General features: G+C 42.8%; 1 protein-coding gene across 2 annotated transcripts in view; it reads left to right on the top strand.

The window, feature by feature from the left end:
* The window catches only part of GRM3 (glutamate metabotropic receptor 3), a 226,234-nt gene extending 214,845 nt beyond the window's left edge, over positions 1-11,389 (top strand). For both annotated transcript variants that reach the window (XM_082694145.1, XM_082694144.1), the window contains one exon: positions 10,844-11,389. In XM_082694145.1, coding sequence (XP_082550271.1) covers positions 10,844-10,895 — 52 coding nt within the window. In that variant the 3' untranslated portion in view covers positions 10,896-11,389. The remainder of the gene's footprint in view (positions 1-10,843) is intronic.
* Positions 11,390-15,999: the final 4,610 nt, after the last annotated feature.

Below are 15,999 nucleotides of genomic sequence, written 5' to 3'. Positions count from 1 at the left end.
AGAATATGTTAGTGCAGCATCAAGGTTACCCCACAACACATACATACATGTAGGTAGCTATTCCCACATAGCAAACTTCCCCCAAGCTTTGTGACTTCAAAGCAATAACCTTTAAAAAAAATACAAATGAAAATAAAACACAATAACGCCTTTATCATTTTAGGATTTGGTGGGCCCAGAATGCAGGCAGGGCTTGGTTGATCAATTCATCTGCTCTTGCGAGGCCTGGACCAGGTCCTTCTGTGGTTTCAGCAGAGACTGAGCTGAGCCGGAGGCCCACAGTCACTATGATCTCAGACTTCACAGCTTGGAAAGACAACTTGCCATATGCAATCCTAGAGAGGATGACAAAGCCTGTCCAAATTTGAGGGAAGGGACATAGACGCCCTCACCTCTGAAATAATTCATGGCCATTTTTATTGTGACACATTCACCTAAGCCTTCCTCCAGCACTGCAGTTTTATCAGAAATCACGAAGGTGGGACACAAGCAATCCTGTTAATGCCAAGAAGTTACCCAGGCCAGAAGGTGCGGCCAAATTCATTCCCACTTAATTCTCGGGCAAGAGTAGGAAATGCCACCTCACGTAGGAGCCTGGGTGAGCCACCTGACCACAGCCAAGGTGGCTGAGAGCAGACAAAGTACTGGTATTGGATTTTAAAGCTGAGCAGTTGCTCCAAAAAGATGGAAAAGCATGACCAAACTTAGAGGCAGGCATGGAGAAAAGGACATGTTTAGGGACATCTTGGAAAACTCATGGTCTGTGAAATGTCTACATCCTGCTGAGTGCCAAAAAAATAATTTTAGCTGTATCTGACTAACCATATACGCAGTGGGAGTCAAAATAATAAAAATGAAGGTAACATTCATTTTTCTCTAGTTTAAGTACACCGCTAGGCCAATGGCTCCCAATATCTGTGTACCAAAAGGACAAACAAACCAAAACAAAACAAAATACCCTCTTTGAAATGAAGTTCCCAGGCCCCACCCAGAGATATGCTGAGTCATATGGTCTGGGTCAAAAGCAATCTGGTTTGTAACAGATACTCCAGCTGGTTCAATGGAAGTGGCCCAAGGAACATATTTTTGAGAGCCTCGGCCTCAACCACGCCGCCTCCTTCATCCACTGTTATCAGTGCGGGCCAGGGAGAGCCTCAGAGAGGACCCTCACGGAGGGAGCAGGCAGTGGGTTCAGAGGGGGCCAGGTGTTCTGAACCCCCGTCCTCTGTCTCGTGCCACAGCCCCGTGCAACTACGATTTCCCCAGCTCTCTCTGGCACCCTCCAGAGAATGCATTTCTAGCACAGAAGTACCTGTCCACACAGAAGACATTTACTGAAACTGGCAATACTCCCTCAAATAACACTTAACTCAAAGACCCTAAAATCTTCAACTCATACTTGTAATGCTGCTCACACACAAGCAAACATTCTTCGTATCTGAATGAGAAGGAAGAGACCATCTTGGTTCAGCTTCAGAAGCACAAGGGCTTCCCAGAGCTGGTTCCCAAAGACAGGCCATCAAGAACATAAGCTGCAAGTGGAAGGAGAGTTGCCTAATTACGAAGGACACAAGCTGGGTGTACGCGTGAGGTTATGCAGCAGAAAACCCGAGGGCCTCCGTGCAGGTCGGAATGTTGTGGACACTAATACGAGTTCTACTAAGCGCAGACCAGGGAGGGAGAGGTGAGAAACAGGAGTGTGTCCAATTGTCTTTCGAGCCACTCTGTATCCAGACTTGGTCCCGTGAGCGTGTGTGTTTCTCCTGCTCATGGTGATCATTCAGAGATATGCACGCCATTATCATTAAGAATAGTCAAAAGGGTTCTGCTAACTAATCATGTTCAGATTTGGGTCCCAGAGGAGCCTCAGGCATATGGAGATTGATTTCTTCTGCCAAAACCTTATTCAGAAAGTCGCTTGTCTAGGTGGTGAAGTGCAAATGGCTTCATTAACAGAATCACTCTTTATTACAAAGGATTTTCACGTTAGAAGGAGCAAGGGTATAAAAAGATCAAGTGAACAGTCTTCCAGACTCACACTCTAATTTCCCACAGAAGGACAGCAACTGAAAGCAAGCCCGCGAGGATCAGACTTGGCATTTGTCGATGGCCAGGCCTTTTAAGATACCCCAGTTAAAAGGGGTAAGCCATTACACAAGTCTGAATATGACTTTATGCAAGAAAAAAAAAAAAAAGGCACATAATGCCCAAGTTCCTTCTTAACAGCGCAAGTCCAGAAAATGAGCATAAAATGCCTGCACTTGACAGTCAAGGGAGTCCCATAATGACACTATGTACTAGACCAGCCAGGAAAATTAGCAAGTTATTTGGCGACGCAGACGGAATTGATGGTCTTCTCTGCCACAGGCATAAGTATATTATAAACATAAATCCTGCTGGCCAATCCAGGAAGAGCCAAGAGTTTTCAGCAAGCTAAGCCATCTGCTGCTTCCAAGCAGAATAGACCTAGTGCATCCCCATCAGAGAGAGGTCAATCCAGTTTCCCTTTGGAGGGGGAAGTCACAAGATGCCTGAGATCCTCATTCCATCCTCCTGAGGGCGGGAGTAGAGGGGGGCCCTGACCCTCACAAGTAACCCTGCATGTATCAGGAAACAGATGTTCACACTCCCCCTTTCTTCTACCTAACATTTCCATTGTGTTTGTCTCACAATTGCCTTTTTGCAACCCCTAAGTCATTTTCTCTTTACCTCTACTATTTCACTAGGTTTTCCCCTAAGCAAACATAGCCTACCTTCTTTAATGACAGTGACCAAAGGGACTTGGGCTGGAAGAGAATGCTAACCACATTTTGGGATGGGAAAACCAGAGCCCTCTCTGTTAGACACTTTAAGGAATTTGATAAGTGAAGTCACAGATAAAATTCTCGAAAGCAGTTATGCGGCTATTCTGCCTCTCTGGATTTTCTGCCTCAGCTCAGTTACCAAATGCATCTCAGAGATGATTCTGACAGCGAGAACTTTAGCATCTGCAAGTTCAGTGATTTCTTTTTTAAATTAGAAGCCTTCTCTTCAGTGCCACACATGACAGCATCTTGTTCTACTGGCAAAGGTGCGAACGTGTATTTTTCTCAAAAGCCCATTCCAGGGAGTTCAATGGCATAGATCATGTCCACCAGAGACCCCGGCGACCCCGCACCCGGGCTGTGCATAGGGAACGTGTGCTATTCCCAAGGGGCTAGCCACAAAGCTGCCCAGAAAACGTGCTTTGGTGAAGACAAAACAATGTCATTAATGGTGACTGGCTAAATGTTTATGTCCATGATAAAATTTCTCTCATTTCAATATAGGTTAAAAGTAAGCATCATTTATTTGGGGGTTTTTATTTTTTTTAAGATTTTATTTATTTATTTGACAGAGAGAGAAAGAGAGAGGGCACAAACAGGGGAGCGGCTGGCAATGGGAGAGGGAGAAGCAGGCTCCCCACTGAGCAAGGAACCCAATCCACAGGGCCCTGGGTTCATGACCTGACCCAAAGGCAGTCAGTTCAACAACAGAGCCACCTAGGTGCCCCGCATCATTTGTTTTTGTTTTGTTTTTTTAAGCCTCACTTTCTTGCATTAAATGACACTGTACAGTTCCCTTCTGTCCTGTGTCATTGAATATAATGGAAACTCAGTACCCCCAAAGAAAGCCCCTTAACCAGAGATGCCAAAAGTCACATGCATTTCCATGTAACCCCAAATCTATTAACACCTTTGGGGACATGGTACAATGCTCACAACTATGTAGATATGTTAAATTAAAAAGGAAATATGTATATAGTCAAATACTGCTCATACACTGACTTCAGACGGTCAGCTCCTTGAAGCAAGCAAAGAGTCTCACATCAATTTATTCTGTACTATTTCTCCTTCCAGTAAGTGAAATTCACAGGAGAACATTCATAAGTGAAAATATCTATATCCTCAGAATGGGAAAATGCCTATATATAGGAAAAATTTTTTAACATCTTCCCTACCTAGAATAATGTCAGAGGCTTTGGGAGAAGGACTCTTAGTCGGTAACTGTGATCAATTTGAAGGATAATTTACTCCTTCATTCAAGAAGCTTTTGGGCTGAGGCTCAGCTCTAGGCACTAGGGATGTAAAGAAAAAAATAGCCAAACCGAGAATACATAATAAGTCAGGTTTTGATAAGTGACAGGGAGAAAATAACATGAAGCAAGGACAAATACAGCCACCTGGGGACACACGGTCCCTCTTTTTTATACAGTGGACAAAGAAAGCCTCTCCAATTAGGCACCATTTGACCAGATGCATGACAGGAAGGGGACAGGGGAGCCCTGTCCGTATCTGGGGAAATGCAAAAGTCCACAGCTGGAAGAACAACAGAAAGTCCGAGAGGGAAATGACCAAGTATGAAAATAAGAGGAGAGGAAGACAGAGAGGGGCCAGAGCCGGAGGACCTTAGAAATCACTTGTTTTCTCTGAAAGAACTGGGAAACATGCTCCAAGGGTACATAATGACCCAGCTGTAAAAGCATTGCCCTCCACACTGTGGCTTGTGGGCAGGACAGAGGATGGGAAGCAGACAGAGATGTAACTGAGGAAGCTATGTAACTGAGAACCCTGTGGTTCCTGTCAGGGTGGCAGTGATGGAAGCTAGTCAAGTGTTCAGATGCTGTGCGTAGTTTGAAGGTGAAGCTGACAAGATGAGCTGCCCTAGAAGGGAGGACGAATGCCGGACATTATTTTACTTTTTTTTTTTTTTTTTTAAGATTTTATTTATTTGTTTGTCAGAGAGAAAGAGAGAGAGAGCACAAACAGGCGGAGTGGCAGGCAGAGGCAGAGAGAGAAGCAGGCTGCCCAGCGAGCAAAGAGCCCGATGTGGGACTCTATCCCAGGACGCTGGGATCATGACCTGAGCCGAAGGCAGTAGTCCAACTGACTGAGTCATCCAGGGCCTGACATTATTTTATTAGCGCTGGACACCGGTGGCCTGACTGATCCCTAGACAAAGCAGCACATACATCTCTTACCAGCTGTTTGAGCTTCAGGGTGAAGGGGCTTCCTTTCCTTGCCTGAAAACACATTTGAGTAAGAAAGAGGAAAAACCAGAGATGTTGGGAAAAACAAAAACAAACAAACAAACAAACAATAAACCCAGAGATGTTGGGCAACTAAGAGGAAGCCAAAAGAATGCAAACTAGAATAGCACCAAAAAATTATTAAGTCCTTCCATTTTCAAGTTATTTATTGCCCTTCCACTTTCATACGCCTTCAGGGAGGAAGAGAGTAACAGAACGTGACCGTGACCGGAAAGAAAGCATGACAGGGGTGCCTGGCTGGCTCAGTCGGTAGAGCATGTGATTCTTAATTTTGGGGTCACAAATTCGAGCCCCAGGCTGGGTGTTGAGTCTACTTAAAAAATAAATAAATAAAAATATTTTTTTTTTAAAAAGGAAAGAAAGCATGATAGTATATCATGGTCACAGTTGATTGGGGTGTTTAGTCGGAGACCGAGTGGAATTTCTGTTGCTAAGGGAATTACACTGTATTTTGGGTTATAAAAAAGTGCCTGCCATATTTTCTCTTTCCATGAATCTTGTCTCACAAGAAATAAGTCACTGAATGAGGAAGGCTTTGCATTCATAAGCTCCAGCTCCACATTTGGAAATCAGATCTTGGATCTGTAGATTTTTATCCCACATCATCATGAAGATGATTTCCTCTGAAATCTACCTTTGACAATTTAAGACCATTACCTAGAGAATCTTAGCCTCATTTCTTAAGAACTTCCACTGTGAAATCTGACATAGCAGGGCTACCAAAACAGTGGACAGTAGTGTCCTCATTGGCGCAGATAACCTGTATTAATCAGCAGAAGAACACCTGGAATGGGACCTCGGGGCCCCAGCCCAAATAAAATTAAGGTGATGAGTAAGAAAACAGGTTCGATAACAAAGCAGGAGGACAAAGCAACAAACGGATGTTGGAAACAGAATTCCATGACCATAGCATTAAAATATCTCAATAAGCAAACATGCTGGGAAAAATTATTTGGGGTTACCAGGAGCAAGGAAATAGAACAGATGGGAACAAAGTAGAATGTCTGTTCTGTTTAAATGTTTGTTTTCCTTTTTTCCTGAGTCTGCTGTATTACACAGTTAGAGGAACACACTCAGAAAACAAGTCTCAGCCACTCAAATGACTAACAGACTTGGCATCCGTAAGAATCTATTAAATAAATATGTTTAGCATTGACTTAGGGCTCAGGTCCCTGAAAAAACGGGGTCATTTTCTCCACAGCCTGGCCAGCCTGTGCATGACAGGTGGAGGAGAAATGGATTTCACAGTGCGAGACAAAGCTGCCACTTGGCTGCATTGATTTCCAATGCCTCCCCAAAGTGTGTGAAGTGAAATCTGCCTTCTGATGGGTGTGAATCGCCCCTTTGTGATCAACAGTGGAGCTTATTGGGTCCTTTTCTACAATCTTCTGTTTTCATTTTGCATCACACCACTTTAGCCTGGAATGACTAACAACTGCTGCTCACCCGCCAGCCTTCCCCCACCCCCACCCCTGACAAAGCCCCAAATAAGCCACCATACCTCTTGTTTCTGACAGAAACTAGGATTATAGAAATTTGCTTAACCGCACTTAGGAAAATGGGCTAAACTTACACCATTAAAAACCTCATGAGAATTTCATTAGAATAATAGCAAAAGCTCATCACAAACACACACATGGAAATGATAGTACTTTGTTCTCCCCCAGATTTCACTACCTTGGGGAATAACAGATGGGCTAAGACGAGAGGCATATGTAAAATATTTATGAAAGGCAAAGTAATTGAGATAGTAAACTCATAAAACAGTAATTTCCTCTACTATATTCAGCAGCACGGACAAAAATGAGGATATTTTTTACATAATAAAATAAAAGGCACTGGCAGAAGCTGCAGATGAAACACTAAAAGAGAAGCAGAAAAACACAAGTTACCATTCCCTTCAATACACTGAAAAGTGGTTAGGGAAGAAATGACTACGGAAAGAGTCTGGGTGGGGGAGGGTTTCACTGTCATTATTCCTGGTAAGACAACCTTGAGTTTGTGCGATGTGTATTATCAAGGCCTGCCATTGCTGTGAGTTTTATCTTCTTTGCAAAGAATTTGGACACTCTAACATAGGGCATTCCCTTCAATGTCACTGTGATGCAGGCAGGTGAGTTGAAGTTCTTCTGCAGATTCCCATAATGGTATCAACATGGGGGTGGGGGGGAGTTCAAGGGAACCTGATGTGAAACTATAACTTGGGATTTTCCACATAACCACCTCTGTAGCCCCTGTCCTTCCTACCCACCTAGTCAAGATACACTGAATTTTTTAGACATTTAGAATGCAGTGAGCAAGAAAAATCGTAAGCTCGAACGTAAGAACAGCATGACACTGAGCTCCAGAATAGTGTGGGAATATCACAGGTTTCCAAAGTGCCAACGGGAAGGGTATTAGACTGATCCAAGATGAACACAGATGGGCATGAGCGTATCAGTCCCTGATTCTCCTACATATACCCCCCCCCCCCATGACCTAGGATTCTTCGTCAAGCTCAGAAAATAAAAAATGGGCACAGAAATAATAAAATTTGATCCTGGAGAAGATGATGAGATTAGTCAGAATGTCCAAGGCATCATGCTTGCCACATGGATGTACATAGGATGTACACAGCCTGAGCCAGCTCTCTCTGCAGGGGTAGTGGATGGTCAATGTCACAGTGTGGTTGGAGCAGCAAAAAGGCCTACCTGTCCCAAAAGAAGGCTGCCCATATGCCTCCTATCTCCTGGTCATTTCTTCAGGTAGAAAAATTATTTCCTTCTCGCAACTTCTGTTCTTTGAAATGCAGCCATTAAATGGTCATTCAGAGAATATTTAGAGAGGATCTATTCCGTGACCAGCAATTGGGATGAAATAATGAAAAAGACAGAGCCTAGCATATTTTCTAGTCAAGAGTATTCATAGACTTAAGACACTAACAACAACAACAAAAATAGGCCAGAAAAAAAATCTACTTTAAAATTAGGTAATGTGGCAGAGAATAACTAGTCAGTTCTTTAAATTACGTGGCCTGATGATAGCCTTTTTCAGGAGGCAATATTTCAGACACAGATGACAAGAAGAAGCCAGACATGTGATGGGAAGAGGGAAAAACATTCCTGACAGAGGCGGTGCCAAGGTCTGCCTTGCTGGGATTTTCCATGCTAGAGGACAAACACAAAAAAAAGTGAGGGAAGAAATCACAGAATGAAACAAATGCAGAGAGAAAGAGGCACGATCTGACACACCCCGGGATGTGAAATATGGAGGAAGGAGAGCACAAAGGGGATCATCAGCGGAGCCCAGGGCAATGACTGACATTTCAAAATAAACTCTCACTGCCGTATGGAGAAGGTGTGGCAGGGCAGCAAGCGTGAAAACAGAGACGCCCGCGGTACAACTGTCCCAGGAGCCACATGATGGTGGCTTGGCCCAAGGTGGTGGAGGCACAGAAGGGTGGACGGGTGTGGGGAGTGAGTTGACTGGGGCACATGACTGGTTTGACATGGGAGGAAGCACCAAACAGGAAGGAAGTAGAACTGTTAGACTTCCAGCTCAGGTCACTGGCTGGAGAGTGAGACCATTCACTGAAGAAAAGGAAGACTAAAATGGGGACAGGTTCGGGGATTAAGAGTTACCCTTTGGTCACCTGATTGTGAAAATACAGGCAGAGCCACCTATTGAGGAGCCTGGCAGGCCTCCCACATTTCCACCCAATGATGGCTGGACATCACCTCCCCTTGTTCTTTCTCTTGCCTTCCCCTAGCTTTCATGAAGGTTACATAAGTAGGTTTCATGAGGGTTACATAAGTAGGAGGAAACTTCATAAGGAGTAAAGGAAAACCCTCACATTTGAAATTATCATCATCATCATTTTCCCTCTAGTATTTGTCTAGCACCCACTGTGTTCTTCACTACAGACATGTTTTCTCCCAAAGTTGTACATTTTTAGTGGGATCATACTGTAAAGAAAATCAAACCTGATCCTACAAATGATCGAAGGAACAATATCTCCAAGAGTTAGTGTGTCGCTGGACTATGCTTAACCTCAGACAATCCCAGAGACTTGTCTTTATGGCTTTTCTTACACACCTAGCAGAGAAATCAATGTAAAACTGAGGAGTTGTAGGCTCCCTGGTGGGGAGCCTGCTGAAAGACGTCAGTGCCCCAGATTGGTGATTGAGCATATGATCTCAATGTTTATAATTAGTTTCTCCTTTGTGTTTAAAGAAAATCGTATGAAAAAAATGTCATTTTATGGGACAAGAATATTTCCACTATCAGGCATGAATACTTCAGCAGGAAATGAGCTTATATGATTATTAACCAAGCGATGTACTTAAAGAATGGGACAGCTGACATCAGTTTGACCTGGGCTTTGGTCAGGTAGCCAAGAGGATCAGTTCCTTCTCGGCAAAGCATATCATCATGGACAGGCCAAGGGATGCAACATGGACAGCTCTGAAAGGAAATGTAAGGTCATCTCTGATTCTCTTGGCTACATAGTTGCACAGCCCAGGAAGAATGGGGCTCCTTGCCTTTGTTGTTGTTGTTGTTCTAATTCAGTAAAAAGATAAAGCTGTACGTAGATTTCTCATAAAAACAAAACCTTTAAAGTAACATAAGATATGCCTTGCATTGATGAAAACTAAATGCCATATACAGAATGAATATACACATGCGTATTATACTCACACTCTGACACTGTCATCACTGTTGTCATTAACAAGAGCCTCATGCCTTTGGAACGTCACCCCTTCTGAAAATTGTTAAGAATCTGAGTTCTCAGCACCCCAGCCCTTGCTGGAGTGTTCACAGAGGTCACCCACTTGAGCAATGAAAATGCATCAAGCCATTCTGTAAGGCAGTGGAGTTCACAGATGACTCATGAGACTACCTAGAGAAAGCAAATGTAATTGAGGTCCTAAAACTGTAACTAATTGGGGCACCTGGGTGGCTCGGTGGGTTAAGCCTCTGCCTTTAGCTCAGGTCATGATCTCGGGGTCCTGGAATTGAGTCCCGCATCAGGCTCTCTGCTCAGCAGGGAGCCTTCTCCCTCTGCCTGCCTCTTTGCTTACTTGTGATGTCTCTCTCTGTCAAATAAATAAAATCTTAAAAAAAAACAAAAAAACAAAAAGAAACCATAATTAAGTTAACAATCTTTAAGAAATTTGCAGAGAACTCTCAGTTTTGCACATTCTATCTTAACCAATGTATAGCTTATCAGAGCTAATTTTAAATCCATAAGCAACTCCTTTCAACAATGATGCTGTTTATGAACTCTCCACAAGGGATGACATTAGTGGAGGTATGTGTCAGGTACAAACGAATTTTGAGCACAACACATTTAGAAGGTTGGCCTACTACAGCATTAAATCACTTATCTTTTTCCAAAGTTAAATTAAAAAAAAAAAATGGGTTTTTGAACTTAATTTTTTTTAATTTTTTTTTTAAAGATTTTATTTATTTATTTTACAGAGAGAAATCACAAGCAGATGGAGAGGCAGGCAGAGAGAGAGAGAGAGAGGGAAGCAGGCTCCCTGTTGAGCAGAGAGCCCGACGCGGGGCTCGATCCCAGGACCCTGAGATCATGACCTGAGCCGAAGGCAGCGGCTTAACCCACTGAGCCACCCAGGCGCCCCTAATTTTTTATTTTTTATAAACATATATTTTTATCCCCAGGGGTACAGGTCTGTGAATCACCAGGTTTACACACTTCACAGATCATCTGTTCCATCACCTATGTGGCTCACTCGACTAACACTGAATTTTCTGACCTGTTTTGTTTTCCAGCTTCTGCCAGCACCTATGTCCCCACGGTGTGCAATGGGCGAGAAGTTCTTGACTCCACCACCTCATCTCTGTGATTGTGAATTCCAGTTCAGTTCTCGTGTTTTTAGACTGTTAGACAAAAGTGCTCGCGTGCAGCTCCGGAATATGGAAACAGAGCAAAAGAACCCTAGTACCTTTTTTTAGAAACAGTACGATAAATTATTTTTGAGGACTGTACAGTATATAGTGATGTGCTAGAACTTTTTAGGCTGATTTTAGCGCCCCTATTATTAACGATTCCCCGGGACACGGAAATAACCATTGTTTACAGAGCTGAGCATTGGTGACAGGGTCTGACAGGGTCCGTCTAAACAAAAATATGGTGGCAATATTAGGTAACTTTTTTTCCTATGAAGTTTTTTGTAGGTCCTTGTTGTAACTAATTTAGGATGAGTTTCTATGTTGTATATTAAAGTTACATTATGTGTAACAGATTGTTTTTCTCAGCACAAGATAAAAAGCATCTGTATTAATGTAAAAATACTGAGAATAAAACCTTCAAGGTTTTCCAGCATGGTGGATAATGGCTTATTCTTTTTCAGTCACTCTAAGAAACTGGAATAATATGTTGACTTTAGATTATTTCTACTTTTAATGTCAGCTGTAATTTTCTATTGTGCTTCTCTTTACACCTACGTGTGCTCTGAACACAAGCTGTAACCCTTCTAGACAGTTCTGAGCAAATCTGGATTTTGGAGATCACAAAGGTCAGAATTTCACTGACCACAGCTCTCTGGCAATGTCAGTGGCCAGATGACAACACATATGGGGTTCTTTAAGCACGTCTGTACCGCAGCCCAGAATTTGCCCAAATCAGCCTCTGATATAGTCAGGAGAGGGTTCTTGCATTCTGAATGCAGGCACTGTGGCCTGCCAGGGAAGGCGGGATAGCTCTCATTTTCAAAAGCATAAAGATGGGAAACTATCCTAATATAACTATTTTAAACTAACCAGGAAGTTACTAGGAAGGAGGCTGGGAGAGCATCCTGTCAACCCATTGGAAAAACACCCTCACCAATGAGAGCTAAATGGAGCAATAAAATGCAGGATATGTTATCATCCAGGGTATTTCTGAAGTCCCCATTCATGTTTAGTGACATGCTTGTCACTAAACTTGAATATTTTTACAAAGCTCAGTGCAGGAATGAACAGGGGAATTGTGGATAAAGTAAAACTAGCTCATTCGTACCCACACTTTCCTACTTCCCCTTGTAAATCCTTCAGTCACAAATAGTTTTTCAATGTCGGAAAATTCACTAAGAACTCATCTTCCTGCCAGGTCCTGCACCATGTACCATGACTAGAGAACATACTCATGTCCTGCGGCTGATTTAACAACCTACAACAAATGGGATCACTTAAAGTAACAGAAAAGTTATTCTCTTACAGTTCTGGAGACCAGAAGTCCAAAATCAGAGTGTTGGCAGCGCTGTCCCCCACCAAAGTTCTAGGGGAGAAGCCATCCCATGCCCCTTGTAGCCTCTGGGGTTGTCAGCTTCCTTGGCTTGTGGCCCCATCACTCTGGTCTCTGGCTCCATCTTCACATCACCTCCTGTGTGTCTAGCTTCCCCTCTGTGTGCTTCTGATAACAACAGTTGTCACTGCATTGGGGACCACCTGGATAGTCCAGGATAATCTCATCATAAGAGCCTTAAATTGTTCCTATCTGCAAAGGTCTTTTTTTCCAAATAAAAAAACATTCCCAGGTTCCAGAGGTTAGGATATAGACCTATCCTTTGCGGGGGGGTGGAGGGTGGGGAGGCCTCTTCAGCCCATGACAGAGAGAAGATGTGATGTAGTTCCTGCCTTTAAGGACCATAAAGACAGGAAATGATGCTAATGGAAGAAGGGTGACTGAGGAAAACTGTGAGAGGAAAGAAGAGGAGACTCAAGGATAGAAAGGGCACATGGAGGGCACCTGGGTTGCTCAGTGGGTTAAAGCCTCTGCCTTTGGCTCAGGTCATGATCCCGGGTCCTGGGATCGAGCCCTGCATGGGGCAGAGCCTGCTTCCCTTCCTCTCCCTCTGCCTGTCTCTCTGCCTACTTGTGATCTCTGTCTTTCAAATTTAAGAAAAAGGCATATGGGCTCAATAATCAGGGCCTGGTTCATTAGGATGTACCAATGTTATTTTTAAAAAATCTAACAATTGTGAGCAATGGCACACAGCCAACAGGAGTGGGCTTGGAGGACATAAAGTGAGGAGTCAGATGTTTGAAATTCTCTCCTTCCTTCTGAATGCATTTGGGTCAGCAATGGAACCAATCCATCCAGAAGTCACCAGATGCTCAAAGACAGCAGTGCAAATCAGTCTCTGAAACTCATATTCAAGGAAGAACCTGGACTGGGGGTATGGGTGGGGAGGACTGGATAGTAGATTCAAGGCAGTAAATGGCAGAAGAGCATCCTGCTGTGGAGGACAGTGATGGGAGTGCCAGATACGTGCAACCCAAATGAGCATCTGTTCAAGGTAAAGACTGAGGCTAGGCTGATGGGAGGGAGAATAAACATAATCCACTGATGGGATGTGACAGTTGGAGGAAGGCTGTGTCAGATGGGCGGTTCAGAGACACAGCTGATGCCTAAAACAATCAAACTGATCATGGATCTTCTTAAACAAGGCAATGAGGACATGGCTGAATCTTGAGAACACTGGACTGGGGAGAAGGGTTTTGACCTACGGGGCCACTGTACCTTTCACACTCTGCCTGCACTGGACACAGAGTAACTGACAGTTCTTGTCGTTTTCTCTTTCCTTGTCCTAAGCCTTGTTTCCTATTGGAAAGAGCCTGACTTAACATGTGATCCCTAGAAATAATTTTTTGGAAAAACATTCAGAGTATGTATGGGAAAACAGCAACTATAAAACAATTTTTACATAAGCCATTTCGAACAAATAGGTTTTAATTTTTTTTTTTTAACTCTGGTAAGAACATTTCATCCTTCCAGAATATAAAACCGGTTGAGCGGATCCATCTTTGCAAACTGTTCCTGAGTTTCAGGAGGTCAAGCAGGACGATCTGCCCTACTTATTAACATATCAGAACCTAATGCTATGGGTGACAACCATTGGCATTCAGAGTGTTTACAGTCTCTGAAGCATTCTGGGTCCTCTCCAGTTTAAATACTACTAGATCCTCTTGCCCACTCAGATTCATCATGGTAATATAAAAAAGTCCCATTTTCAAGTTGTGGGGCAAGCTGGTTGGCAGACCACACAAGGGACAGATTAAGAAAGAAGCTGAGGAAAGAGGTGATTCAGACAGTGCACTTTTACAACTTTCACCTCCACTTTCCCTGGGCTAGCCCCTGCTTTCCTCACTTAGCCATCATGATAGCTTCAGGTCCCCAAGCTCTTCGCTATAAGCCTGGAGAAGCCAAGAAAAGTGAGGTGTGAGGAAGATGGAACAGCAGTGTGGGTTCTAACCGCCATAGCTCTAATAACGAAGGTCCAAACCTGTGAAGAAGGCCATGATCACCCCTGCCTTGTGACACAAAGTTGAGGTTTATAGAACTCCCACTGGCTTAACTCTTTTACTTCACCCAAACAATGTAATCTAAAAGCAGCCATCTGAGATAAAGGAAGAATTGTTGCACTCCACACCAAAACTACTGATACCCACAAGCTATTGTAGACAGAGCTCTTCTTCTAAGACTCATTAATAAGATGAAAATTCCAACAGATTAAAAGCCGAACTGGGACATTTTATTCAAGGAAATTAGAGGCCCATTTCTCAAGCCACCATCATTAAAGGAATCCCGTCTTTTGTAGCTCAGTAGGTCTTAAAATAGGATTTGGTAAACGTGTGTGGATGGAGGTGTGTGCTTGCCTGGATGCAGGCAAATGGATCAGGTGAGCCTCTCTGGTCAAGATTCAAGCTGGGATTCAAGATTTTATGCTGAAACTACTTGTATACATCAACAGCCCCTACTTGGGGATAGTATGGTTACTTTAAATGGATCTATATATAAGATTGAGTAGTATCTCCAAATCCAGTTATCTTAGCAATAACTATTACACAAATCCCAACAAGAAAAGGTGTGTAAATCAATCTTGCTGGTTGAATTTGAACCCACTCACATACCCTAGCTTTATCATTTGCTAGTCAATATCCAGAACTGAGTCCCAAAACTACAAGAGAAATGCAGAAGAGTATCTGGCTTTGCCTTAGTGTAGGTAATTACATCATCAAAGGAGCGTGATGGGTTATTTCCTTCCTGCACATTTCTAGAGACTTGAGAAACTTTTGAGGTGCTAAGCACCTAAGAAATCAGATTCTTCTGCATCATTTTGTTTGTGGGTGGTAGTGATTAAAACTAATGGTCTACAAACCATAGCTCGCAGGCCAAATCCTAGTCCAGCACCGTCTTTTGAAGGCCTGTGAACCAAGAATGCTTCCACATTTTTTAAAAGTAGAGGAAAGAATCAAAGAAGAATATGTCATGACAAATGAATTTAAATGACACTCAAATTTCCATGTATATAAATAAAATTTTATTGGCATGCAGCCACACCCATTGGTTTACATTATTGTCTGTGGCTGCTCTCATACTACAGACTTGCAACAGAGACCACATGTCCTGCAAGGCTGAAAATATTTACTACCTGGTCCTTTACAGCAAAAGTTTGCTGGTCTCTCTGATCTAGACAACTACAATAGTAGTATCAATTGCGATGGTAATATCAATATCCACTACAATAGTGTTATCAATTTTCAAATATTTGTCCCCATCTTCAAGCTTTACTTCCTTCATTTATAATTCTAAAAGGAACTCATCTGAAAATGTTAAGCTAAAAGAAACAAGGTATCTTCTCTAAAAGAAAGGTGTCTTTCTAAAAGAAACAAGGGTGTCTTCTCTAGCCAGTCAATGTGAGGGTGAAATCCATTTAACATTCAATGAATACTTCAGATGTTGGGTTGTTTTTTTGTTTTGTTTTTGTTTTTGTTTTTTTTTTTGCTGTTTGGTTCTTTTTTTTTTTGGGGGGGGGGGTTCTTTTTTTGTTGTTGTTTTAAAGTCTACTCACCATGGCATATCTTCTTTAGGGCAACCTGAATTTAGGACTTCATCCTGTAAATCTGAGCTAACATCCATAGTTATGATAAGAGATGTGAGGGTA

This window comes from Mustela nivalis (genome assembly GCF_964662115.1).
Source record: "Mustela nivalis genome assembly, chromosome: 12".
Lineage (NCBI taxonomy): Eukaryota > Metazoa > Chordata > Mammalia > Carnivora > Mustelidae > Mustela > Mustela nivalis.
The sequence above is the reverse complement of the archived record's forward strand: the minus strand, read 5'-3'. Positions and strand labels throughout refer to the sequence as shown.